Source organism: Lissotriton vulgaris, chromosome 7 (genome assembly GCF_964263255.1).
Source record: "Lissotriton vulgaris chromosome 7, aLisVul1.2, whole genome shotgun sequence".
NCBI lineage: Eukaryota > Metazoa > Chordata > Amphibia > Caudata > Salamandridae > Lissotriton > Lissotriton vulgaris.
In genome coordinates, this window is record NC_141695.1 from 514,617,687 (window position 1) to 514,645,166 (window position 27,480).

The 27,480-nt window shown below is 44.5% G+C and overlaps 1 protein-coding gene across 2 annotated transcripts; it reads left to right on the forward strand.

The window, feature by feature from the left end:
- Positions 1-885: 885 nt before the first annotated feature.
- Positions 886-22,194, forward strand: LOC147701969 (uncharacterized). 2 transcript variants are annotated; one of them, XR_015297206.1, is made up of 3 exons: positions 886-1,312; positions 3,152-4,529; positions 21,796-22,194. XR_015297206.1 is itself a non-coding variant. In XM_086928733.1 (3 exons), exon 2 carries the CDS (start codon positions 3,239-3,241, stop codon positions 3,821-3,823), a length of 585 nt encoding a protein of 194 aa, XP_086784859.1. In that variant the 5' UTR covers positions 888-1,312; positions 3,152-3,238; the 3' UTR covers positions 3,824-3,851; positions 21,796-22,194. The 2 variants fall into 2 exon arrangements, 1 of the variants encoding a protein (XP_086784859.1); XM_086928733.1 differs by having other exon boundaries at positions 888-1,312; positions 3,152-3,851.
- The last annotated feature ends 5,286 nt before the right edge of the window (positions 22,195-27,480 follow it).

Here is a 27,480-nt window from a genome sequence, read left to right on the forward strand (position 1 = left end):
CAAAAAGAATGCAAATGCTGCCAAGACTTTTTGTGCATGGATTAGTTCAGAATAGACCACACCTGAATATAAGTGAGGTGAGGTCCCTTCTGCTCAGCTCCCTGTCCCTGCTCAATCTGCATACATTAATGGACCGGCCCAGCAAGGGTCTGGGATTGACACCTCCGCCCCGCTGGTAAAAGGGAGGTAACAGAGACCAATCTGCCTCCAGATAGCCGCTCAGGCTCCTGCTGTGACGCTGGCTGCATTTTAGCAGCACAGACACCGGGTAACGGCAACCCGCTGGCCGAAAAAGCGTCCCACCGCTGCCACTCCGATACCGGCCCTGCCCACCTGACTAATCCGACCCTGATTCGAGCCTCGAGCTCTGTACGCCAGTCTCCCTAGACTCGGGTCCAAAGAAAACGGAAATGTGTATTTAAACACTTTTTTTTCAGAAGGCTGTTATTCATACTTTGTCTACCTCTTTTTCCCTCATTAATTTCCTCCTACTCCTCCCACGTTTTCAGTACATAAGACAATTAAAGATGTCGAGTGAGAGTGGGTGCCAAATTTAGACTCGCCCAGGGCGCTTCTGTGCGAAAGGCAGTGCAGTGAACATGGACCAGTGTAACAGAGAAGGGCCAAGGGTACCACATGAATTGCAAAGCGACTCTACTGAAGCATTCCAGTTATGCCCCATTAATTGTGAAGCGGTTCTTCTCAGAAGTGCCCGGACTGCTCTCTAGATGTACATATTGTTTCTGAGAAGTGCCCGGCCAGACTGCCCCTCGCAAAGTGGAGACGTGCTGGCATTCAGGTTCCGCCCTGCACAGCCCTCGTGATTCAAAGGCATCCATTTCAGTTTGCATCTCCCAGACTTGGGTGAACGTCCTAATTACAGCAACGATATGGAGCGGGTGCTTGTACAAACCCTAGCGAGGAATTTGTACCAGCATTAATTACCAAGTTTTTGGCGGGACGCCCATGTTTTCGATGTATGGAAGAGCTGTTGAGTCCAGCTGCGAGAGAGAATGGTTTCTTCCTTCACACTTCCCAAAACTAGCATGCCGCTCCAGGAGGCCAGACCTGTGCGCCACCCCGAGCTGCACCGCACGCCTCCCTGGGGGAGGGGGCTGAGGCCCATTGATTGAGCGCCACTGGGGCGGGGTTTCACCTCAGACCGCTCTGCACCTGGGGAAATCCCAGATTCCTGCCGGACAGGACAGCCCACGATGTATCTCCACGGCAGAAAGCGTCCAGGTCCGTCGTCTGGAGGGAGACATCTTAAAATCTCTTCACTCATGGATGAACGTTCGGGTCTCTGAGCCAGGTGAGGTGCAAGGGCCAACCGAGCCCACGCTGTCCAAGACAGAAAGCAAGGGCCAACCGAGCCCCGCTGTCCAAGACAGGGAGTTTCATTTATTATCATTTGTAAATACGATAGTAGTTGTTTGTGCCTGACCGCGCCTTTGTGTGTAGTGGAAACATGTGCCGCCCAGTGTGTGAAATGGTTCCCCATTTACTCTACCCGAATGCCGTTTAGAAACTGTTTTCGTTTTTTTCCTACATCTTTACACTCTAGTAATAGGTGTGATTGTGTATTTACTTTTATTAGCTAGTTGTTCATACACACCACCAGCTATTTACGGAGAAATTTCACTTCAGGCGAGAAGGAGCTCTGTGTGTACACGTTTGCAGAGGCGCATTATCTTTATACTCAACTATGGTTTATTTTCTCGTCCTGTTTTTAAATAGAAAAAAAATCCACTTGTGAAAGATGTGGATTAACCGTATCCAATAAATAGTGATTGTTCATCGCAGCGTGCACCTCACGCCCGACTCCGAAGTTCTCGGTGTGAAGAATTTCTTCACGGAATCGAGGTAGAACTTGTTTGTGTCACACTGGTCTCCTCGGCCTTTAGATTCACATTAAACATTCAGTTAAGATTCGCGCATTTGCCTGATTAAAAAAAAAATTGGTATAAAGAATGGGATGAATTCGTTCTATGCCCCTTGAAGCAGGTTGAGTCAAAAACCGAGAGAGACCCTCGGTCTTTGTTAAATAATTACCAGACATTTGTTTACAGCTCGGACTTTCATCATCCTCAAAACAGCATTCTGGGAGTTGTAGTCTAGCCACGCTGAAAGAATCCTGTGGATTAACTGAAAGCAATGATTTGAAAAAACACATGGCTTAAGTGGGGTTGGTTTAATGATACAGAGTTCCCTTGTATCATTGAAGACTAACGTGTAAGTTTTGAGTAGATTTTAGTTCCAGGGTTTTGCGCTGCAGAAAAAAATTATAATTTACACCCCGAGTACTTTTTTAGGACATCAGCAGACAATGTGAAGAAGTCTCTGGTGATTATTAATATTTAAGGTCCGTGGCTTAACACTTCTGTATACCATGTACCTTTTTTTGCTATCCTTAATAGTTAATAATCTGCTGAACGTAGAGCACTGTTTGATTCAGCCCCTTGCTCCTGACTGAATATTTTTTCTGGCCCTATGCCACTTACCTGCTTCTGGTTAATTGCATTTCCCCTCTATTGTGTTTGTCCTGCGCAATGAGCATTTTAATGGGATGGCGTGTACTTTCTCACGAGAATGATGTCAGTGACAGACTAATGATGTCAGAGCTTGCATTGCAGACCAGGTCCTTCTTTCTTACCGACTGTCACATCCTGCCACCCTTACCTCCGTCCATCATGTTCTGAACGGCACACACAGCTGCATCTGCAAGACTAATTTAAAAAAGATTTGTTTTATTATTCCAAGATGGCTGCCTGCAAGTGTGCATGCATGGCAGCAGGCATCCCTGAAAAGTGTTTCTATAAATATAACTAAATTGATAGCTGCTGCAGATGGGCCTGCATTAACGATTGCCATCTTGGTAACAAAAAAAGCATTGACAAAACCGGTAGATATCACTGGCGAGGTGTATTGCTTTTCCCAGTACTTATGTTACGAGTACCATCATAATTATTTAACCAAAAACGCCAGAATCTACAGTGACAAAATAAGCGTGAACTCAATAAGTTAATCACACTCGGTCCAATGTCTGAGGCAGCATGTCTATTTTTGTTCAGCTCGCTTTTTACTGGCTTCTGATACATGTATATTCATTTAGTTCTATGCCTTTTACTTATATTGTTTTCTCATTTTTCAGGTGGAAGAATTTCCTGTGGGGCTGCACTTTGGTTTCGCTGCATCATACCAGGCATTCTGTGCTATTTTCCAAGCCCTTTCTGCCACCATGGCCACCGGCCGGCTGCGCTGTGGGAGGTGCGCAGGCCTCTTCTGGCTGGCAGTGATCTTTGACCTGGGGGGCATCGCTCTGCTGCTTCTTGGCATCTTCGCTAACCTACAGGTGGACGGTCGCTCGTTTGGGGAGTTCCTCATCTATAGCGGGGGCATTGTGGTCTTCTTCAGCCTGCTGTGGTGGCTGGCCTGGTACTCCGGCAACCTTGAGATCTCATTGGAGGATCTTCAAAAGGAAATTGTGATCGACAAGCCGAGCAGCTTCATGCAGCTGGCCCGGAAGTTCTCAGAGAGCTTCTCCAAGAGGAAGCGTAAGAGGAAGACCTCGCTTCCGGCTGCAGGGAAGAAGGACGTGACACTGGATGTGGGACCCGGTCCACTGGAAACTCCCAACCTTCCCGGGGAACCTCTCTACAGCTCTCCCCCAGGACCCGTCATCAACAGCATTTCTCGCAATTTAGACTCTCACATCTTCCTCGGTGAGGATGGCTCAAAGGGACATCTGGAGCTCAGCACCCTGAGCCAGCTGGACAATCAGTTTGTCATCATCCGTTGGTCAAAGGAAGACAGGCTGGTGTGAGAAGCCTGGCGCGGCGCCCGCTCTGCAGGTAGCACATTAACATACACTGATTTTTTTCTATTTCTGTTGGGCGGGTCTTGGGGGGTCAAAGACAGTGACCGTGGCCTTTCTTTCCTAGCGCATGTGTCGTGTGTGCTCTGGGAACGGCCCAGTCCGGCATGCCTCCTGGGCAGAGGACCTCTTAATAGCGCAGCAGCACCCTGGATGACTGGCGTGACCCCGGGGTTCCTGCTGCAGCTTAGAGCAAAGGGACATATTAGGCCGTAAAACATTCAAAGAGCCTGTGGGTTACGCTAGCTCGTGAATATATTGTGACTTCTGTTCCACACTCGGCAACAGGCCAATCATCCCGCCACCCCTTCATGTCGTGCGGCTGTGAACCCTTCTTCAAAGCGTCCCCGCCTGTTTACAGGGCTTAGAGATGTAAAACACTTCCAACTTGGCAGGGAGCTGAAGAATTCCCGTTTCAGGCGCGGGTGTCGCATTCGGGTAGGATTTTTTTTCTTTACTTTCCATTACATAATCAAGTTTGCCATCGCCTGGCTGAGCTGTGAGAACTACATCGCGAAAGGAACAAGACGCAGTTTGGCGGCGTGTGTGCTTCACCGGCACGCGGGTCCAGTGACTACTCTACTCAAACCTGAGAAGATCTATTTTGGAGAAGAACACCAAAAATATATTTGGAATTCGAGCCGGGGGATGGATGGTAGGTATGCTATATCTAAGGCGACAGACATGGTGTCCTGCTAGAGAGCTGCACCCTTGGACATGCAGCCATGCCTGGCACTGGTTGGTAGTCCTAGTAAAACTAAGTATTCGAGAGCGAAGTAGCTCAAGGTCACTCGCCTCTAACGCCACACACGCGGCAGCGAGGTCTGTTACTGCATAGGCTGCTGGGTGGTATAATATCCTTTCAATCGGCCATATTTGCATTTTTAATTTATTTTGTCTCCCAGAGCACTGCGTCCTTACTCGAGGTACGAAGGTTGCTCTTGTTTGCTTTGGTTTCAGGTGGGAGAAACAGTACTACGACGAGACTTGTGTGTTTTGAGCCAACAAACAGTATCTCTTTTTATGGTTTATTTGTGGTCTGTAGACGGCCACTCCTTTGTTTTGAAACCAGTAGGGCGATTACTTGGCAGCAGATCAAACGAACAGGACGATCCGGTTTGGGTTGTCACCTCCCCCAGCCAAGTCTGACAATTGTGATGTGGTAGCCTCCAATAAGTCCAATTCGATAGCCCGGCTTAAGAGCACAACCTGAATTGTGTAGTTTTGTGTTTGCACCGTATAATTCCTCGTGCCCCGCGCGGGGCACTAAAACATGCTTGCTTGGAAGGATTTGTGCTTGCGAGTGGTCAGAGCTGGGCTTTTGTTGTATCTTGGTACTCCACGCTTAGCAGTGTGATGGACGAAGGGTAGGTGGGAGATGGGGTGTGCTCGGCTTACATTTGCTGGTTACCATAGGTTGCTCTGCTATTCCCATGTTAGGTTTATGGTGATTAAAAGAACACTTTCAAACCACCTCCTGTGATGTACTCCGCAATTAGGATATCAAGTGTGTAATGTCCTTAAGTGTGGGTTTGCAGCACTTAGTAACTGTTGAGTTCCCCATTGTCCTTCTGTTGAGTGCCCCTTTGTCCATCTGGGGGCTTTCTTCGGTAAGGCTGAGTGTGCTAGCGTCAGGGGGGTGTAGTGTGCTGCAGCCATGCAGTGCTGCACACCTGGGGAAGGAAGACTAGTGCGAGTACTTATGAAAGAGTGGTGCAGTGTCAGTGGGCTGCATTTTTACACTGGATGTGTAATGGATGGGTTTGGATGAGTCGCATACCAGGTGATGGGAGAAGAGCTTGCAAAAAATCCAACCGACCAGTGGATAGAGTACAATTCAACTTTATTGTAGGATTAGTTGGACGATAACAAATTACATAAAAAAAGAGAACATATGCACAGTAATCGAAGAGATGAGCCGTGGAAGAAGCAAATCCTCACCAGAAGTATGTGTAACAAACATTATATTGTAATTGGATAAAACAGGATATCTCACTGTAAAAGAAACATTGGAGATATACATCTACAGTGCTTCTTTTACCGTGAGATTTTCTGTTTTATTCAATTTCAATATATATACATGTTTACACCCCTGAAACACTAAAGTGGTTAGAGTAGACTTTTTACAGTCATTCCTGCTATCACATTCTGTGTGATTTAATGGCACCCAATAAGTGGCCAAGAGTATGCCCAGACGTCCCAAGTTCACTGTCCAATAGGATGCAACCTCTACCTCACAGATTAGGCGTAACAAGGATGAACTGTTCCAATAAGGAGCAGGGGGATTGCTGACTTGCATAAGGTGGGCCTTTGTCTAGAGTGGCACAGTGGGTGAAAAGAAAAGTTCGAATCTTACACCAGGTGATTTTTGGAAACAATAATTCTGTCACCTTTGGTGTGTGTGTGTGTGTGTGTGACTGACGAACAATTAAGGTGAATGCAGGAAGATGTTCTGCACGTGTAAGTAAGACCAATTTTGTCTTTATTCCCAGGGCTGCACTCCCTAAAACTAAGAGCGAAGCCTTGTTAAAAAAAAAAAAAAAGATTCAAAGTATGCAGTTTGCAAACTCAAGGTTCACTGACTGAAAATCCATTCAGTAATCTGCTCTATCAACATTTGAGTAGTGATTTCACAGAGCATGTTCTATTGCATTCAGTATTTACTTGGGATACTACCATCTTAGCCCCAAGCCAATTAAATGAGTCTGACCATGTGGGTTTCTGAGTGTGTTGAGGTGTTATGTGTAAGAAAACTCTGGAATCTTCCATGAAGGTTGAGGTGCAGGGTGTCAAGGAAACTGCTGGTTAAGGTAGAAAGCCACTGACCCCACCCACCTACAATTTCCTAACCAGAATCATTTATAGTAGACTTAGTTGAATGTGTACGAGTATCTACCCCCTTGTTCTCACTTTCTTTATTATTTGACACCTTGAAAAGTGTACAGAGAATCCAATCTTTTTACATGAGTCATAGGGGTTTCGCCATGCTGCTGAAAGTCTTGATGAAGCCATAACTACCACCAAGGAACGTGTGTCATGTCTTGCTCTGAGAATTGACAGAATATGTATGTTCCACTGTTTCAGTGTACATGATGGATATCAAGTCCTCCCAGGACAAGTTTTCTTCTACCTCACTCTGGCAGACCTTAACAAACGAGCTCTGGCCTCATAATGGTTACTTGCCCCATAGCACATCTGTTAGTTGAACGCGGAGCAATCCGATTCCAAATCGCCTTGCAGCCTCCCTGTAAAACCTTTGTGGTTCACGAAGACTGTGCGGTAAAGTGCATCCTGTGGACATCACACTCGCATCCCTTCTTTATGGTAGACTTCTGCAGTGTGGCATGCATCCAGATGATTGGAAATTAAAGGCATTCCACTGCTCCCCAGAGCGAATTTAGCCTATGCCCTACACTCCCACTGCTAAACATATCCTAGGAAGTTTACAGTCGCCACATTAACTTCACCTCAGTGCTGTTGTTTGTTAATGCTACTTTCTCTGCAGTTACAACATAGGCCGCAAAAAGATTTGCCAGAAAGAATCTGACTCAACACTCATTGAGGTGGAGGTATCCAGAATGCAAGCTACCTCAGGCGAACTGTCGAGCACTTCTCCATGCCAACTATTTGTTGGAAACCATGAATGCACTGAAAATGCAATCAATAACTCCCAGAAGAAGTCCTCTAGGATAACGTTCGCTTCTTGATGACTTGCATATGGATCTGGATCTCACTTCTGATTATTGTAGCAGTAATACCCCTTAATCTTTGAGGATTGCCCTCTAAATGCGTCGCTACGATTATTTTATAGAAAAGGAACATTATCTCATGCCCATGGATAAGACGTCAACAGTAGTGTGGATGATGGAATTTCATGCCCAAGGAAAAGGCTGTTGGAAGGTATTGGGTCACTCCGAGCTCTTCGCAGTACATGTTTCGTATAGGAGCGGGATATGATACACTTCTGACCTGCTCACAATGCCATTTCAAAGGGAGCATAACTCTGTGTATTCCATTCTAAGAGGGGCATGGGTGGATGATAAACGTTGACGCCTACATCTTTCTGAGGGGTAAAATGAGAACCAAGACTCTGGTAGTGTGATGGGTGCCAAGGATATATTGAATCTTGGTTTGAATGATTATTTTGGCCTCCCTCCCAAAGCATCAAGCTAAGCGGCAGAAGCCAACTAAGGCCCATCTGCCATTGGCTCATTACTTAGGTGGCTAGCTCGAAACACCTCATACAGGGAAAGAAGCCAGCTACCTGTTGACCCACCACACCTACCTACTGAATGGCAGACTCCTGAATTCCTTGGAATTTCTGTGAAGTAGGCATGGGCGGAAAATCCGTTCCGCTCGCGGATTTTGCGGATTTTCGGGAAATCCGCAATCCGCGAGATTTGCGAATCTCTCGCAAAATCCGCAAATCCGCGAGCAGCGGATTTCGCTCGCACTGCTCGCACTGTTCGCGTGAGTTCGCGCCCCGCGAATAAGTGCAAAATTGCAGAAATACGATCTTAGCAAAACTGAAAGTAACTACTTACCAGGTTCAAAAGTTCAGGCTCATCATTAGTAGCCATTTCCTGTAGTGCTTCCTGAGGGGCCCCTCCAGAGTTCAGTTGCCAGTTGAAACTATTATGTGACCCTGCTCTGAACCTCAGAATAGTTACACATATGCCACAAAGGTCCTGAATTACAGCTAAGGGAGACAAGCAGGAGCCAGGCTGGAAGTTAAAATCCATTAATCAGCCCCTAATTCATTATTGTCAGTTGGGGCAGGGCAGGTGTTGTAACTAATTTTGCAACAATGAAAGCACTTAGCAAGTGCAAAAGATCACTAATCAGGGCGCACTAAGGAAGCAGGTGCCAGCTAAAAAAATATTCTGTGACACATTAATCAGCCCCAAATTAATTCAGGTCACTTGAGGCAGGGAAGGTGTGATTTGCTTTGCCGAAAATAATGTACACTGGACAACCAGAGGGTGTGGTGATGAAACAGAGGGTGGCATGGGTGGGTCAGAGAGTGGCAGTGGTGACAGAGAGTGGCAGTGATGAAGAAGAGTGTCCCAAACAGGCTGGACACGTAGAAACAACAAGTTCGCGAAACTTGCGACCCGACAGGTAAGTTCGCAATTTGCGAAAGTGTACAAAACCCTCGCGAACTGGCAGAAACACGGGCGAACACAAAAAAAATCCGCAAATTCGCGGGAATTCGCGGATTTTGCGGATTGCGAATCCGCAAATCCGCAAAATTCGCGAACGCAAGATACGCAAAATTCGCTCATGCTTACTGTGAAGACAGTCGTTTTCCTTGTTGTCACTAAGTACTGATTAAAGGTAGATCCTGTGTCCAATGGTAGATAAATTGAATAGTCTGCTTTTCCCGTTAAAACCAACAGCTTTAGTTCGACTTCTAACGGCTATCTGACATCTAGATGAGGTTGCCGGATACAGCCTGTAACTTTGCACTACTCGAGGATTTTGACTTCCATTTTCATCCAAGTCTGAAGTCAAATTCTTTGACCCGGGCAACCCGGAATGGCGCATTGGACCTCTGCTCCATCGTGATTACCCTGAAATCGCACCTACATCCAGGTCAACCACAAACAGTGACTTTGACTAATGATTTGGTTTTTCTTTCCATGTTTCCTCCTAAAATTTTAAGAATTCATACAGCCAGTTGCGCTTATTGGATTTTAATCATTTTAGTGTTGTTCGTCTAATTTGCATTTTCTGTACTTTTGGAAACTAGTTGTGGAATTCTTATTATTGTTTTGACTTTTTAATTGTTTGGTTCTGTTAAATACTTTAATCACTTTTCCTTAAGTTTACCTAGTTTGCTCTGTGCCATAGCTACCAGGTAGTGAGGCCAGGTTTTATTAATTGAACTTGTCTGCTGGCCATAACAGTGTTTTGGACTTATTACTTGGGAACGGCTCACATCCTCTTCAACTAAAAACTCATTTTGATTTATTAACCAATTGCGCATATTTTCATAACCTCTTGGACGAACAGGTAAAATTGTTGTGCTTGGAGTTAAGCTATGACTACAGGGTAGCTCTGCTGCTAGCATCCAATTTGCTGTATTTTTATTCCCTAAATTTACCTCCTGCCCAGCCACATATACTAGCAACAAATTCTTGTGTAACGAGCATAAAGGTACATAATGATTTTGGCGAATACGAACTTTCAGCAATCTTTTCACCTACAATAACCTACATTTATTAAGAGTGGGCCTCTAAGGTATTTGGCCATAGCATTTATAACCCCAGCATCCACTTCTGCTGACCTCTAGAATACATTCTTTCGAGGTGGCTATCCACATCAGGCAACCTTACTTTTACGTCTGGGTTTAAGTTCAATATCACTGCACCCCTTTCTTGGCCCTGTGTCTAGGGACAGCTCCTCAACTGCTATGGTTGGAGCATTGAGTTACTGCCCCAAAGTTCTGCATGCAGCACGTTCCACCCTTATTATTGGTGCTGCTCACCTGCTTAGGACCACCTGAAAAGTTGTGCCGAAAGTCACCTGGAACAAAGGCAATGGTGGTGTGTGTGTGTGTGTGTGTGTGGATGAGCAGGAATCCCTAGGTGTAGCAAAAAGGGGGATGCTGAATGACCCTTCTTTGCTTCCAACCAGCAGTGGCTTGCTCCTCCCGGTCACGCTTCTGCTGCAGTGTTGCATGGGTGAATGGCACAAGGGCCTTGATACCACTAGGTGGGTCGTGCTATTAGATAGAGAGACCCAGCAAGCTTCTTAACCTCCTTGCTCACTGATCACCCCAGGGCACTGCTGTTGTCGTAATGTTATTGAGTTTACTTCTTAGTTGCACAGTCATGCTACCATCCCAAGATAAGGTTCTTCCTGAATCTCCAATAACAACTGCGCAGGCATTGCTCTACCTAAATTGTTAAGCCTGTCTCTGTAGAAGTGTATAAGACAGCACAGATGCTTTTTTCTATCCTTGAACCATAAATGTAGTATCTTTCCACTTCAGTTGACTGAACCTTCCAACGCATTCTTAGGCTCAGGAATATATTTGGTTGTTGAAAGATCCAGTCATGCACTGTCAGTACAGCCTCCTTCCCTTAGCCTTGCTGAGAGGGGGGCAGACTTCTTTTTTGCAACAGTTTATGGGTGGAACTCTGTTTCAAGTCTGGCTTTGCTGTTTTTGTTTTGTTACCTTGTTTCTTTACAAACGCAGAAAGTATTGACAAGCAATAAGCATCCTCTTCCCTCTATCCTCAAAGAGCGTGGCAATTGTAAAACACATGTAATGCAAACATTCATTGGTGATTCTTCTGCATGGGGCACCAGATTTGTAGTTGCCAGTGGTGATAACATTTGCGCATTTTGAAAGTCTCCAATTTAGAGTAACTCATGTGATCATGCTTATAGAAAGCCTAGGATTTGAAATGTGGTGAACTGCCAACATGTTTCCATCTATACAACTTAATGCCGCGCATTAAGCTTGGGTAGTTTGCATGCAAATTCTCATCTGTTTTTCAACTAGACTGATTTGTCTTACCTGTGTGATCACTGCAAAGCTCAAGGCCCCGGAAAGCTGGCTGTTACCTATGCTGCCTACCAGCCAGGGCATGGAATTAGTCTACCAGGAATTTTGATAGCAGATATTCAAAGCTTTCTTTAAGCCTCTCTGATTTGCCCTGTGCATCTCCTGCTCGGACTTGGCAGTCACCCTCCGCCATCATCACAAGTCACAGACGAGTCCCCCGGAGCGAAGTCCTACACTTCTTTCAACCATGCATGTTAGTATTGCTCACTGTGCATGGGCTTTCTCCACCTTTCTCTGCACAGCCACCAGACCGTGGCCACCAATTGAAATCCTAGTGGCGCAGTCTTAGGAGGTCATTAAAGACTACTGCAAGGAAAGGCAGACTGTTAATGCAAAGTCCGTGGTATCTAACTGCCTAGTGTAAAAGCAATATGAGCAAAAGAAAGATGGGTTGAACTCCTTGATGGGGATGAGGGGGTGTCACTGATGGAGTGCTAGTTGCTTGGAGGCACAACGATGGTTTACTGTGCCAGATAGAAGTGTTCTTGCTCCCAGCTTACCTAAGTGCTTCCAGGCACACAAGCTGACAGATGCCAGGCCCAGGCACACACACTGATTCTTAGTTGGTTGCCAGTTTAGGACTGGTGAGCTCTGAGGCGACTAGGCATCAGTTGGCATAGCTTTTGGAAAGATTGTCATTTTCTACATTGTGCAGCTAGAAAGGCACGGAATTCCTACTTTATCCGTTTTTGAACAGCACTAACCTGTTATGCTTTGAGGAAGATTTTGCCCTTGCTAAAACGGAACAACTGCTTTAATGTGGCAGCATCATTGTAGAAGGACTCCAATGTTTTTTAGTGAGTTCTGCACGATGAGTGCCCAGGTAAAACTCTATTCTTCACCCCTCTGCCGGAAGCCATGCTTGTTATGGTCATCTGATCACTTGGAGCTTTTTTGTCCATGTAAGGTGGCTGTTGTGTAGAAGTTAGCAACCTTGTTCTGCAGCGTGCGAGTGTGTACTTTCCAGAGGGCAACGTGGTAGTTCAGGTATTGTAGTAGGTTCAAAGAAGGGGTGAGAAATGGAAATGACACAGGAAAACTTCGAATACCGATTCTCTGGGTGAGAAGAGTAAGATATTTCCGTGAGACTCCACTGATCTGATTGAAGCACCGATTTGGCTTGCAAAGCAAGAGATGACTAGGAGTAAAGCCCGTGTTTTCATTCCCACCAACATGAGCTGGAAAAATCCGCAGTGCACCCCAAGGGTTGCCTGGATTGTTCCTAATGTTGATTACTAATCCTTCAATATCATCTGTATTGAGCTTGACAGTTGCTGAAAGTAAGGGGTTAATTCCAATCCTGCCCAAGTCTAGTGCGGTTGGTGGATTCTAAAAGGGGCGGGCCCTTAATGAGCAGGCAAGTATTTAGTGAAGGGGGGACTTGCAGAGGTTGTGTAAATATAGGAAAAAACTATTCTTTTTTAAATGTATGTAACTGGAAATCTTTCTGTGAAAACTGAAAAAGACTAGTTCAAATTGTCCATTTCACAGGTCAGACTCCTAAACTTAATATTTCATGCCACTGGTCTCTTCTTGGCCTTCTCGAGATACACTGAAATGCTGGCTTATGCTTGAAACCACACTGATAGATGGTATGTAAAAGTACTGTTGTAATTATCAGTGCGGGCTAACCACCTAATGCTACCATGGAACACAGTGCCTGCCGTTGAATCAACTTCAGCCTAATTTTATTTGAAAACAAAAACATGATCAGCAAAGTGAATTAACATTTGGCTCATAATTTGTTGTCCTACAACAAACACTACCATTTGTTGCGTTCTGTGTTTACATTTAGAAATGGTTTAGTAGAGCGAATGCTTCTGTCTCAAAGCATCTTCTCATTGATTGCTATCTTTACCCAAAAGAGAGGAGTGCTTGAAACAATTAGGCAAATATGTCCTGAAAGTCAGCATATTTCGGTATACGAATCAACAGAGCAATAGTTTAAACCTGTGTTTCAAGACATTGCGATGTCAACGTATAGATCCTGTGAAACCAGAATGTATCGGGTTTTTTGTGTGTTTTTGCAGAAAAAAAGTACAGTTTCAAGCACCTATGGAACTATCAAAAGCTTTTGAAATCCTGAAGTGGTGAAGGGATGTGTAGGCCCAGCTGTCGCACGAATAGTGACCCCACCCGAGCCCCGTGGAACTATGAGGCAGTCAGAGGGATGGCGACTGGTGGGCTGCAAAGTTTCTGCTGTTCCAGCAGTCTTGCATTTTTGCCCCAAGGTCCACCATGAGAAAACAAATGTTGGATTCTGGCAGGCAGAAAGAGATTTATACACGATTTTAGCACCACAAGTGTGAATAGCAGCTTCTCGAGCTCACCACTCGCATGTTCTCCACTCCTTGATATCAGACTTTAAGGGCCAGAACAAGCTGCAAGGCTCCTTCAACCTACCTCACCACCCACTCCAATACTGTAGGAGCCCTTCGCCATGCCCTTTATTTGTGTGGAGCTTTACTGACTGCCCTGCTGGGCCACAGCAATAGCTCCACAGGACTACTGAAACGGGTCATGCCCAACACTGCCGATGTCACTGCACCGGCACATGAGCGGTAGCTTTCCCTCCATCCTAACTTCCTCCCTCAAAATAAACAATCTCTGCCGTTTCACTGCGACCAACTTGCTGCCCATAGCAATGAGCTGCTCGGTGTGCCTTCTCACTCCTGCTGCACGAGTAATGAGTAATAGGGCAATGCCCCTAATGCTCCTTAACACAAGCTGCCCCTGGCCAAATTATGGGCTGAGATTCACGTGCATTGGAACAACATTGGGAGCAGATCAATAGATTGGAACTCACAAGGCTGAACAAGGAAATTGGATGTATTGCTTCCAACACTGAGAAGGACTGGTCCTACTTTAAATCGGCTGTCTTATGGCGTCACCGTGTAATTTTTCCTGAGAGTCTAAAAGTCCAATCTCTGGATCTGATGAGTCCCTGGGACATCACTGGTGATGGGGGTGAAGAGTGGGAGAGTAGGGATTAGGGAGGGGTGCTGGCTGTGATCCACACATCTAGAAAAGAGGGAACCCTTTGCCTGCCATCCTGGATGCTTGCTAGATTACAGTGATCAATAGAGTGAAATCTAGTTGAGGAACCTGTGGTGATACCACTGCTTGTTGCCCCAGATTCCGTCCCTCAAGGACTGAATACAGGGAGCAAAATACTCCTTCCTGTGTTGCTAAGAAGTATCAATGAATATTGCATCCAGCATAAGAACTTGTTCCAAAGGTTTAGCGACCACCAGAAGCTGCTAATTTGACAAACATTTGAAGGTTTGTGAGGGTCTGGAAGTTTTGCAAACTGGGCGTGGTTGCCCCAACCCAAGAAAGTTACAATTCTTTAATTATGAGTTATTCAATACATGTCATGACAGATATTACTTTATCATCTGCTTTGTAAGGAATTTGTCATGATCAAGGGCTGATGTAGATTTGAGAGCAAAATTATGTTACTGACGAGAGTGGGAGAAATTTGCTCAAAGGTCGTTCTGAGTAGGTTGTCCATTAATGACGACTCAAGTTTCATACATGCAGGGATGATGCATTTATATGTTAATCAGTGCTTTATTTCATGGTGCATAGGGTGGGTTAATGAGTTTTCCATAATAGTCCTAACAGCTTTGTCTGACAAGTTGGCCATGTGAGGGTTCAGCCTCTGCGTTGCAAAGGGGATCTTGAACAGCCCCAGCTCACCTGAGGGTCTGTGAACATTGGCCTTGGTGAGAGCAACCACGGTGTTGCTGCTGCACAGATTTGCTAGGAAACCAGAGTGTGAGCTCACACACAGCACGAGGCGCTATCGAGTGACTGGTTTGGTTGCTGGCAAGGCAGTGATCTGGCAACAGATTGGACAATGTGTATGTGTTGTAGTCTGTGGTAACTGAACAATAAGTTATTCAGTGTAGATTTTATTCTTCAGAAATCCCGGGGCTTTTGTTGGGTAATACAACCAATGACTGGTCCGAGAGACTGATGTAAGAAAGTGAACCAGTAGAGATAGAGATGCGTCTGAGGACAGTGAGCTGGCCATTGAACCGTGGTGGGAAGGACAAGGGCATGTGTGTGCGCAACATGAAACTTTGAAAAATGCACTTGAGTGCTTTTTTCAACGTTTTTGCAAATTACCATGAAGTTCAACTTCATGGTAATTTGCGAGACCTATTAGCAAAATCGCTATTTTTTTAAACTTTAATGCATTGCATTTAAGGAATCTCAATTTGAGATTTCTTAAATGCAAGTAATCACAATTTAGATATTTCTTAATTTGGATTTTTGCATTTGAGATGATGCACCCCAAATGCAACAAGCATTAGAAATGCAATAGGTCTCGCAGCATTAGAGTTAGTGCTTTTAGAATTGTTTATGGGTTTTTTTGTAAATCTTTAGCGTGAGGGTGAGGGGTTGAGGGTGAGTGAGGGTGAGGCTGAGGTGTTGAGGGTGAGGGTGAGTGAGGGGTTGAGGGTGAGGGGTTGAGGGTGAGTGAGGGTGAGGGGTAGAGGGTGGGTGAGGGGTTGAGGGTGAGTGAGGGTGAGGGGTTGAGGGTGAGTGAGGGTGAGGGTGAGTGAGGGTGAGGGTGAGTGAGGGTGTGAGTGAGGGTGAGTGGGGGTGAGTGTGGGTGAGGGTGAGGGGTTGAGGGTGAGTGAGGGTGAGGGGTTGAGGGTGAGTGAGGGTGAGGGTGAGTGAGGGTGAGTGAGGGTGAGGGGTTGAGGGTGGGTGAGGGTGAGTGAGGGTGAGGGGTTGAGGGTGGGTGAGGGTGAGTGAGGATGAGTGAGAGTGAGGGTGAGTGAGGGTGAGGGGTTGAGGGTGAGTGAGGGTGAGTTAGGGTGAGGGGTTGAGGGTGGGTGAGGGTGAGTGAGGATGAGTGAGGGTGAGGGTGAGTGAGAGTGAGGGTGAGGGTGAGGGTGAGTGAGGGTGAGGGTGAGGGTGAGGGTGAGTGAGGGTGAGGGTGAGTGAGGGTGAGGGTGAGTGAGGGTGAGTGGTTGAGGGTGAGTGAGGGTGAGGGTGAGGGTGAGGGTGAGTGCGGGTGAGTGAGGGTGAAGGGTTGAGGGTGAGTGAGCGTGAGGGTGGGTGAGGTGTTGAGGGTGAGTGAGGGTGAGGTGTTGAGGGTGAGTGAGAGTGAGGGTGAGTGAGAGTGAGGGTGTGTAATATCAATACATCTAAGTCACGTACATACAACACATATGGCATTACAAATGCTATAGGTGTCACATTTGCGAAAGCTAAAACTATTGGCATTGCAAATGACAAAGCTATTAATTTAGCTATTTTCAAAACCAATACATAAATACAACATTTTTCATTTACAATACCAATAGCTCAAACGTTCCTAATGCGAGACCTATTGCATTGCAAATGCTTGTTGTGATCCTTGTAATGTTAACACCGGACCAGTATTTTGGTGCAAGATTAAGTGAAACGTGTGAAATTTAAACATGAACTAAATCGCTGACTTGGATTACCTTAACGTCTTTTACATTCATTGTTCAAAAATCAATCAGTATTATGTGTCAGTAAAATTAAGGACATTAATATAGGAACTCGATTCAATGTCTGTTTTTAATTACTAATAGGTCTGAGACCCGGAGGAACCCAGCCCACTGACAGGGGAAGGTGATACTGGTATGGAAACATGGACGAGAGAAGGGGCACAAGATAAAACTGGGAAGGCGACAGTAACATGCACACTGGACCATGAAAAGTCTGTCACTGGGACAGGCCAGAGAGGGACACGTGTACTATGAGACACTGGACCGCACACAAACACCCCTGATACAAAACCTCAAAAATAGGGGAAACCCACGAGCAGCAGAGAAAAATCTGCAAAATAAATTACCAAACAGCACCAAGATGGCTTGCAAATGGCGAGCACTGTGCTAAGATAAAAAAAACGTGCAACATTATAACTTTCTCTCCCAAACACACGAGCACTTGTAGTAAGTACAGCTGGAACATTGCTGGCTTGCACTAGAAATGGAACATGGCTCACTTGCAACAGAAGAGCTACCTTACTCACTGGCAGTCTGGCACCAGAAAGGATAAACTGATCGCTGGCACCAGAAATGTAACATTATTTACATACACCAGAAATTGTGTATGTGCTCACGTGCATCAGAAACTACACAATACAGTGCAGCCTTGATGATATATTCACCCGTGGGAAGCACGACTAGCTCAACTGCTCACACACAGCCACCAATAGGGGGACGTACAAAGATTACATATTTTACTCACCCACACTCGCCTCCCCAATTGTGTAGGTCTTGCCAGAACCCGTTTGACCGTAAGCGATCACGGTGGCATTGTAGCCCTGAAAGAAAGACTGCACCAGTGGTTGCACGCAGGTCGAGTACACGGCCTCCTGGTTTGGGGTCTCAGCCCCAAAGACTTGGTGGAAACGGAAAGTGCGGTCCCGTCCCAGAGTGAGCTCCTGCGGTCCCACCCGCAGACAAGGCTGGTGTCCACGGAGCACCTCTACGGGCAGCAGCGGCCGCACACGCACAGACACCCGCACTGGACTGTCATCTCTTGGAAGCTTCAGACCCATGGCGGCGTAGTCAATAACCAAGAGGAAGAACTTTTAACATCCCCAACTAGAAGAGAGATGCCGGCCCTAGTCCCAAACAACACAGTCGATGAACTACCAATCCAGCCCCGTAGACATGGAAGACAGACTAAACCAAGAGGACGACAAACAAGGCGAACACAGTAGAAGAGAGACTATTTATGGCTTTCGAAGCTAGACTAACTAAGGCTCAGGACAGCTGATGAACCACGCCATCGCTGCAAAATACAGTTGCAAGTTTTGGCCATTTGAATTTTAAATAATTTAAATGTTGTACTTTAAATCTGTTGACACGTTTTGCGCAATATAAAGATGCTATCACATCACAGGAATAACGGATGCCTATTTCTATCAACATTCAGAGAAGTTTGTATTCATTCCCTGTGCTTAAATTGGAAACAAGCCTTTCACCGTAACACGGCGGGCAGGGGAGGGGGCGGGCAGGGGAGGGGGCGGAGAGGGGAGAGGTGCGACACGGCAGGCAGGGGAGGAGAGTAGGAGGAGGAGGGGGGAGGAGAGTAGGGGAGGCACGGCCTAGCGGCAGGCAGGCAGGGGAGGAGAGGAGGGGGGAGGAGAGTAGGGGAGGCACGGCCTAGCGGCCGTGCAATCAAGTAGTGAGGGGGCGGAGCTGGGGGAGGCTGTGAGAGAGTAGGCAAGGCAGGCGGCTGGGGGCATGTGCACGCGCATTTAAGCTCAATGCGCATGCGCATTGAGCTTAAATTTCTCGTGCACTGCAAGGAATCGCCACGATTCCTTGCAGTGTGGATAAAGAGCGGATAAGTGCCAATACTCTCGCCTTGCTCGATGCGCATCGACAGGCGAGACCTAAAAATACCGGTCGCAAAGGGGCAGATTCTGAGAATCTGCCCCTTTACGAGTGGATTTAACCTTGATGCATGCCCATGTTCCATCCAGTGTCAGCTAAGGGGGCAACTGCATCAACAAGAATTCGAAATGGGTGAGAAACACCAAGCCCAGTAATCGTAGTGTGATTTCATACTGATCTGGAGAATGTGTATGGACCAATAAGTTGTTTATCTGTCAGTGCACAGAGCTGCAGCACGCTCCAGCACTCTGCCATGTCTCTGGCAGGAGGAAGGTTTCAGTTCCTTGTGTGAGGGAAGGAACTAAGGGCCAGATGTATCAAAGGGTTTTGCCCATTCTGTGTCTTTGGGGAAATATGTTGATACATATGGCCCTGAGCCACTGTTGCCATATTCCTCCTAGCTGCTTGTCATCGAAACCAGCAAGAGGAGTCTGTGTCGCAATCTGCTTAGACGTGCCAGCGACTCTCCCTGGTTTCTCAGAACTAGCCTACGTGTGCTTCGGTGCGTGTGTCAGTTCCAGAAGTGTACAATGATTTGAGTTGGCGGAGCGATTTTATTTGTGCATGTATTGATTTCTTCCTTTTCTTATTATGCTTGGCTCGTTCAACTAGAGCCTGAGGTGGGAATGTAGCAAACGGATGTCCCCGGTGTATTCCCGTCCAATCCTCGTCATATCACTCTACTGGAGTTGCAAAACATGATTTCATAAAGTGCATTGCGTGTGGAGGTGTTGTAATATGACGAGGTGTCCTGTTAGATCTGAAATCCTGTAATTTTCCATTCAGTCCACAAACTCCCTGTTAGAAGGTACTGGCTCATAACTGTGGGTATCAACTTTAATTCCAGAAAAGATTTTTGTAATCCCTTGTATTCGAGGAAAGCACCCGGTCTGCTTGCGAAAGGTAGACTCAGAACAAAAGGATGTGTAATTTCAGTTTTCAGAGTTGTAAACATACATAGTTCCTTTATCCTCTGAAAAAACAAACCAGTACGGTGTAACAGTTATGCAAATTGCAAAGCCTGTAATGAGAAAAATACATACATAAATAAAATGTACTTATTGAACATTAGCACAGAAGTATAAATGGGCTCGAATATTCTTCATAAATCTGTACCAACATGTTTACACCGGCACATAGGTACAGGTTTACCAATATCAGTAATTAACAAACTTTTCCAATAGAATTTATGAGAGCCTAGAACTGGAGTATTCTTGGAAAGGTTTTGAAAATTCTTTATTGCACCCATCCAAAGGGTTTTGCACTTACGTGTGCATGGTGTACAACCGCGAACTGGTAAATGGGATAGCATTTGTGCAATGCGTGTAACCCCATGGGTGCGGCTTGCAGTCCCCTTGTTATTGACTTTCACCTTTCTGGTGGCAAAAGAGCAACTGCTGTAGAGGAATTATTCCTAGTGCTATGAAACAGGAAATTCATTGTCGGTTAGAGCTATATAAAAATCAATCTCTTAAGATTCTGGCCAAGTGGAAAGTCATTACCACTAAGTTGGACAATAAAACACAGATTCTTTAAACATCGCAACACTCTGGTGTGTGCTATGTACATAACCAATGTTAATAACTTATCACTTTGGCCTTCCCTAGTGCTTGTTAAATGGATCACATCTCAGATGTTTTGAATTGATTGTCCCTGGGACCCTACGGCTCTGGCCTCGTGGCGAATTTGGGCACACAGAGAGAATGCTTCTCTTTTGAGGCGGTTTTTGTGTATATTAACCTGCATCCGCCGTTGTCACAGCTCACCTGCCAGGCAGCCACTTGGCCTCCCTGCTCTCATTTTGTGGTGAATCGGACCTTGCTAGGCCTCCTAGGGTAACTAAAAGACATGTCTTCTTCCTTAAAACAGCTCTCTCACTTTTGTGTTTTCTTTTGATTGGGGAAATAGTCCGTCTTGAATGCGAGGGGAGGGTTTTGTAGCTTTAAATTGACTACTCCACTTGACAAGGTAAAGTTTGCACATGAGATGGTTATTGTGGCTTTCATTATCATGCTGGTTGGGTGTTGTACCGGTGTTGTACTGTAACATTTACCTGTGAATGGGTTGGGTTTTGTACGTAACATTACCTGTGAGTGAGTGGGTGGGTGTTGTACGTAACATTTACCTGTGGGTGGGTGTTGTACGTAACATTTACCTGTGAATAGGTTGGGTGTTGTACGTAACATTTACCTGTGAATAGGTTGGGTGTTGTACGTAACATTTACCTGTGAATAGGTTGGGTGTTGTACGTAACATTTACCTGTGAATAGGTTGGGTGTTGTACGTAACATTTACCTGTGAGTGGGTGGGTGTTGTACATAACATTTACCTGTGAGTGGGTGGGTGTTGTACGTAACATTTACCTGTGAATTGGTTGGGTGTTGTACCGTAACATTTACCTGTGAATTGGTTGGGTGTTGTACCGTAACATTTACCTGTGAATGGGTGGGTGTTGTACGTAACATTTACCTGTGAATAGGTTGGTTGCTGTACCGTAACATTTACCTGTGAATAGGTTGTTGTACGTAACATTTACCTGTGAATAGGTTGGGTGTTGTACGTAACATTTACCTGTGAATAGGTTTGTTGCTGTACCGTAACATTTACCTGTGAATAGGTTTGTTGCTGTACCGTAACATTTACCTGTGAATAGGTTGGTTGTTGTACGTAACATTTACCTGTGAATAGGTTGGTTGCTGTACCGTAACATTTACCTGTGAATAGGTTGGTTGTTGTACGTAACATTTACCTGTGAATGGGTTGGTTGTTGTACGTAACATTTACCTGTGAAAAGGTTGGGTGGTATTCAACAAACTTTGATACATATGCAGACCGTGCACATCATAAATGGTGCAAGTTGTGCATCTTAAGTAACACATTGGTTAGGAGTGAGGGGAAACACTTCTATGACGAGTTTATATTAACTTCCTCTTTCTTTTTATTTCTAGACTTGCCATAGATGGTGTTCAGCTGCATCTGAACTCAATGGAGCATTTCTGTTCAGCTCTGCTGTCCTGAAGCTGGTGTGCTTCCAGGGGACTCCCATGCCAGCTTTGGCAGGCTCCAGGTGCTGGAACTCAAAATTGCACTAGAGCTGCTTCCCCTCAAAGAACAGACATTAAAACTCTTAGGTCATGTTGCTTTCCAAATATTCTATTATATATTTTGTTGTAACCTTGGTCCCTCAACATCAAGCTGCTCGGTGCTAGTGCACAGAATGAATATGTGCATGTATTTATTCCTCTTCTGACAGACAATTCTTCCAAGAACCCCTGAGCCACGTTTGTAATTTTTTTTACTTGAATGTTGGTCAGCTAATATTAAAGTTCTTTTTTACATTATGTGAATATGCTTTTAAAGGGATCTTTTAAGATAATGGCCTGCAAACAAATGAATTCTGTAAATGTACGTTTCAGCCCCCCGCTTATTGCCTCCACGTAGCCCCAGAGTCGTCCATTAACCTGCTCTTCAAAAGAAACTCGTGTGGTGTTAGGTTCTTAAATGTGCTGCTATGTTTTCAATGTGTCGCATGACACGAACGCTCTGAGCTGCAGGAAGATGCACATTCCGTTTAGCATGGAGGAGATGATTTCAATGCAGGACTGATGCATTCAGAGTGCCTTTCCTGTTCATTTCAACAGTCCAGCCTGCTGAATATGCCAAGGACGATACAGATGACTGACTATGCTATGCCCAACAAAGCCGCCTACTGCCTTAAGGCAACCATTGATCTTATTGCTGCTAGAGTGACTCGAGGTCTGTAGGGTATGTACTAATGCTGATCATTGTGCCCGAGTATGACGTTTACAGTGGTACAGAATATCCTTCATGAAATTTAAAATACCTCTACCGTAGACTATTTGTTTCCTTCCATAAGTAATTCCTGGGGCCACTGAAGACCTATCATGTTTCGGTTAAGTGCTATTTTTGGACCTTTTAGGATTAACTCCGTATTTGAGCAGCACATTTTTGGCTAGACTTGGTGCCCACTACTGTTACTATGCCATCAATTGAAATGGACAACCCAACCTTGGTGAATACTTTCATTTTGAACAGGGTTAAATTTCAGTAATGAATAATGTGGCAGATTCTGTGATGTGAAGTCTTTACCCTTAGTAGGAAGCTAAAGATTCCCCCCTAACTGTAGTATGGCAAAAATGTCGAAATTTCATGCCATTTGTATTTGTGTTCCCAGAATGTATCTCTTAAGTATGTGTAATATACGATAAGAGGCTATTAGGGCGCTATCGTTTTGCCCCATCCTATAAGGTCACCCAGTGGCATAGCGAGGACAGCGTACCAGTGTTTTCCTGCTTTGGTAGCGTGAAGTGGACTCTCCAATTACACAGTTTACTTTTACATCACCTAAAAACTATGACCACATTTGTTTACATTTGCTGCTCTGAAAAGTCATTTCAATAAAGGAGGATTTACATCCAGCGTTAGATAGTATCTTCATCTGTAGGATGAATGGGCTCATGTGCTTGCCAGGTGTATAGAGGTAGTTATTTTGTGTTCTTTTTTTAGGTCCCAACAAGAAAAACATTTTATTTTTAATAGCCCTCTCATTGACCTGTATTTCATAGGTAAACTGTCCATGCTACAAGGAGGCCAAGAGGCATAAATGAGTTTCTAACCGTGAAATATAAACAGCAGAGCAGGCTAGTGAACTATTGTTCAACGGACTGCTTAGCATGTCAACAGTCGCCCTTTGTGTCGGCCAAGGCACTGGATCCAGTATCCATGCCTCTTCTATTGTGGACCATCTTTGCTCAGCTGCCTCCATTTCATAATGCACATCATTCAGCACTGGGCTTGTGTGAAGGGGCATCTTCATATATCAGCTGGAAAGCATACATCATCCTTCCAAGGACAGGTCCATTGATTGCCCTCACCTCCCTTAATTAAAAAAAAAGATAATAAATGGTACATATCTAGATCCCACAATATTTTCAGTAAAAACAGGGTGGGTTTTTAAAGGTACTAGGAAAACAGATTGAAGGTTTCTTTTCATTTTGTGTCACCAAGTAGGTGCCCACGAGAAGGTGAGTAGTATATGCATATTGCTGTTTGTTGTTGCTGAATAATATACGAGCCTGTATTGAACACATTAACATTTGCAGTCATTTACTTGCGACCAGCTTTATGGGAAATGCTCCCAGCGAGAGTCTAAGGAAAGTTTTTTGAGGGGGAAGCAAAAACGTGAGCAATCATATAAGCTATCTGGGTGCTCTGAAATAAAGCCAAATCCGGGTTCATAGTAGTAGTTGTCTGTACTATGAATATGTGACGTTTTTCCGCATACCATCACTCCGCAAAAATAATCCTGCAAATACTATCACTCCGCAAATTAACACAACGCAAATTTTTACAACAAATATGCCTTTACCACGCACGCCTTCACAACGCAAAGGCATGCATGTTAAAGGTATACTCATTGTAAAAGTTTAAAAGGTAAATAAGAGTACCCTGCAAAAATCACTAACCTACACTACACATACACTACCCAACACTACATAAACACAACCCTAAAACACGACCCTACACTACATAAACACGACCCTAAAACACTACCCTACACTACACATACACTACATAAACACGAACCTAAAACACTACCGTACACTACACATACACTACCCTACACTACATAAACACGACCCTAAAACACTACCCTACACTACACATACACTACATAAAAATGACCCTAAAACACTACCCTACACTACGCATACACTACCCTAATCCCGTAAAAATTAACACCCACCCCAGGCCCATTCCCCCTTACCTCTCTCTCTCTCCTCGTTTCTCTTTTTTTCTTCTCGTATTTTCTCACTTCGTCTGCTTTCTGCATCACGTCCTCTCTCTGTCAGGGGCTGTGCACGTCGATGTGAGGAAACGGAAAAGCCTGATTCCTCACAACGACGTGGATCGCCCAAATTCTTTTTTTTTTTTTTTACTTTGTATGTGCATTTACTATATGAAGTAATCCAGGAAACAGATGTAGTTGTAGATAGGAGGTTTAATGAAGAGGAACAGCTTGAACATCCACAATTCTCAGGAGACAGACTTACACTGCCCAACTCCCACATAAAGAATGTAGAACCAAGACAGAACCATAACCATTCTTAAAGGAACAGGAAAGAGGAATACTACACATCTTCCCCCTTTTGAAAAAAATAAATAAATAAAAAACCAAAGATTAATGAATATAATCCCCCAATTTGATAGAACACTTAACACTTCTCCTTAATGAAACATTGACAGGTTGTGCAACAACATGTCCAGAAACTTCATAATCAGAATTTACATTAGAAGTATCATTTAGAGTACTACAATGGTCAAAAGGAAAAACAGCATCTCCAATATGCAAATCAACATTCTCAATTTGTGGCTCAACATTCTCAGTTTGTGGCTCACACCCAAATGTATCTACCATAGCAGAAAAAGTTACATCATCTTCAGCACCAGAGGTTGATTGCGAAGTTGTCTTTAAATCCATAGCTTTACACGAAGTTGTCTTAGAATCCATAACTTTACACAGAGAAATCCTTCTTAAATTCCAGATCTTACCGCCCTCAACTCTTATAGCCTTGGTAAAAACCTCAGTGACCTTACACGGGTCAGACCATTTGTTCCACTTATTGCCAAAAGTTCTACCAAATTTTACTTGCACAAAACACACCCACTTTAATTTTTGGACTGCGAATAACTGAACCAAAACAACTTCTCCTCATCTTTTCCTGATATGCTAACACCTTATCCTTGACTTTACAAAGATCAAATGAACGCTCACAAGAAATTTTATTTTTCATCCACCACGGTAACAGTTTAGAGCCCGGTTTCCTGCCTCTCTACATCTCAAAAGGAGACAAACCCCTAACCGAATTAGGGGAGATACGATAAGACAATAGTGAAGCACGCAGAGATTCTCTCCAATTCAAATTGCTTTTAACAGCAAGTTGAATGGACTCTTTAATTACTCTATTAAAGCGTTCTGTTTGACCATTGGCCTGTGGATTATAATTTGACACTTTTTTGTGTACAATACCACATCTTTCAAGAAATGAAGAAAACTCTCTGCTAATAAACTGCGGACCATTATCTGAAACAATTTCAGCAGGAATGCCCTCTCTACAAAATACTTCATCCAAAAATTCCACAACTTGAGTCGAGCCTATTTTATCCACCACTTTTAGCTCTGGCCATTTGGAGAAGTAATCAATCAAAACCAAAATAAAAACATCCTTGTTAGATGACAAATCAAGAGGACCAATAATATCCACTCCCAATTTTTTCCGAGGAGAAGTAACACATTCGATAGGTGAAACACCAACAGCTAAAGGTTTGGCAGATTTGTCACTCAAAGAACAAGGCGAACAAGAACGGACCCATTTATCAACCATACTATCAATACCTGGCCACCAGTAGAATTCACGAATACGCCTTTTAGTACTAGACATACCCATGTGACCTTCATGAGCCATTGAGAGAATTTTCTTCCTTAAGTCAAAAGGAGTAACCATTTTATCACCTCTGGTTACAAAGCCTTGGTCAAACATAATTTCATCCTTAATCTTATAAAAAGATAAGATATCACCAGATAATTTGCTTTCCTCAGGCCAACCATGTTGTAAATAATACACCACACTTGACAAACCAGAGTCTTTGTACATGGCATCTCTCCATTCAGTTTCATAAATAGTACCAGACAATTTGTTGTTACCTTCGCCATTAATATCCCCAATAGAAAACACATCAAAATCACTATGAACACTTGAACATCCACAATCCTCAGGAGACAGACTTACAGTGCCCAACTCTCCCAAAAATTAAAATATTGTCTTGAAAAGCTATTGCCCCTTCACAACCCTCAAGAACTTCTTTCATGAGTCTTTGAAAGACGGATGCTGCACTGGCTAAGCCAAAAGGCATGCGACAATATTGAAACATACCCTCTGGTGTTATAAAAGTAGTCAAAAACGTAGACTCCTCATGCAAAAGTACCTGATGGTAAGCACTTGCCAAGTCTACAGTAGAAAATACACAAGCACCAGCAAGAGTAGAAATCAACTCATGTATATTAGGTAATGGGTGCCTATCAACCCAAATCTCTTGGTTGAAACTCCGAAGGTCCACACATAGGTGAAGTTCGCCATTGCTTTTAATGGATAAATACACTGGTGAAACCCAAGGAGAAGATTCAACAGGTTCCACTATCTTCCTGGCTACAAGATCAGATAGAATCACTTTTAGTTTAGCACGATACGCAAGTGGCACATTCCTAACTCTGTGTCGTGCAGGGATAGCTCCTTCCTTAAGAATAATGCGATGTTTAAAATGTTCAAATTTGCCTAACTTGTCGGTGAAAATAGCAGGAAACTTTTATTTTATAAGATTGGTAAACACATCAGACTCATGAGATATAACATACACAGATTGTGATGCATTGAGGTCAAGTTTGATACCTAACTCATGCTGGTGAGGCCAACTAAAAATCGACGCGCCATTGGTGGCAACATATACCTTGCCATTATTACTCCTGGCTTTAAATGTGATGTCAGCCCACATAAATCCAACCAAATCAATTTTATGACCAGTGTAACCACCAGGTTGTACATCTGGTGGTGACA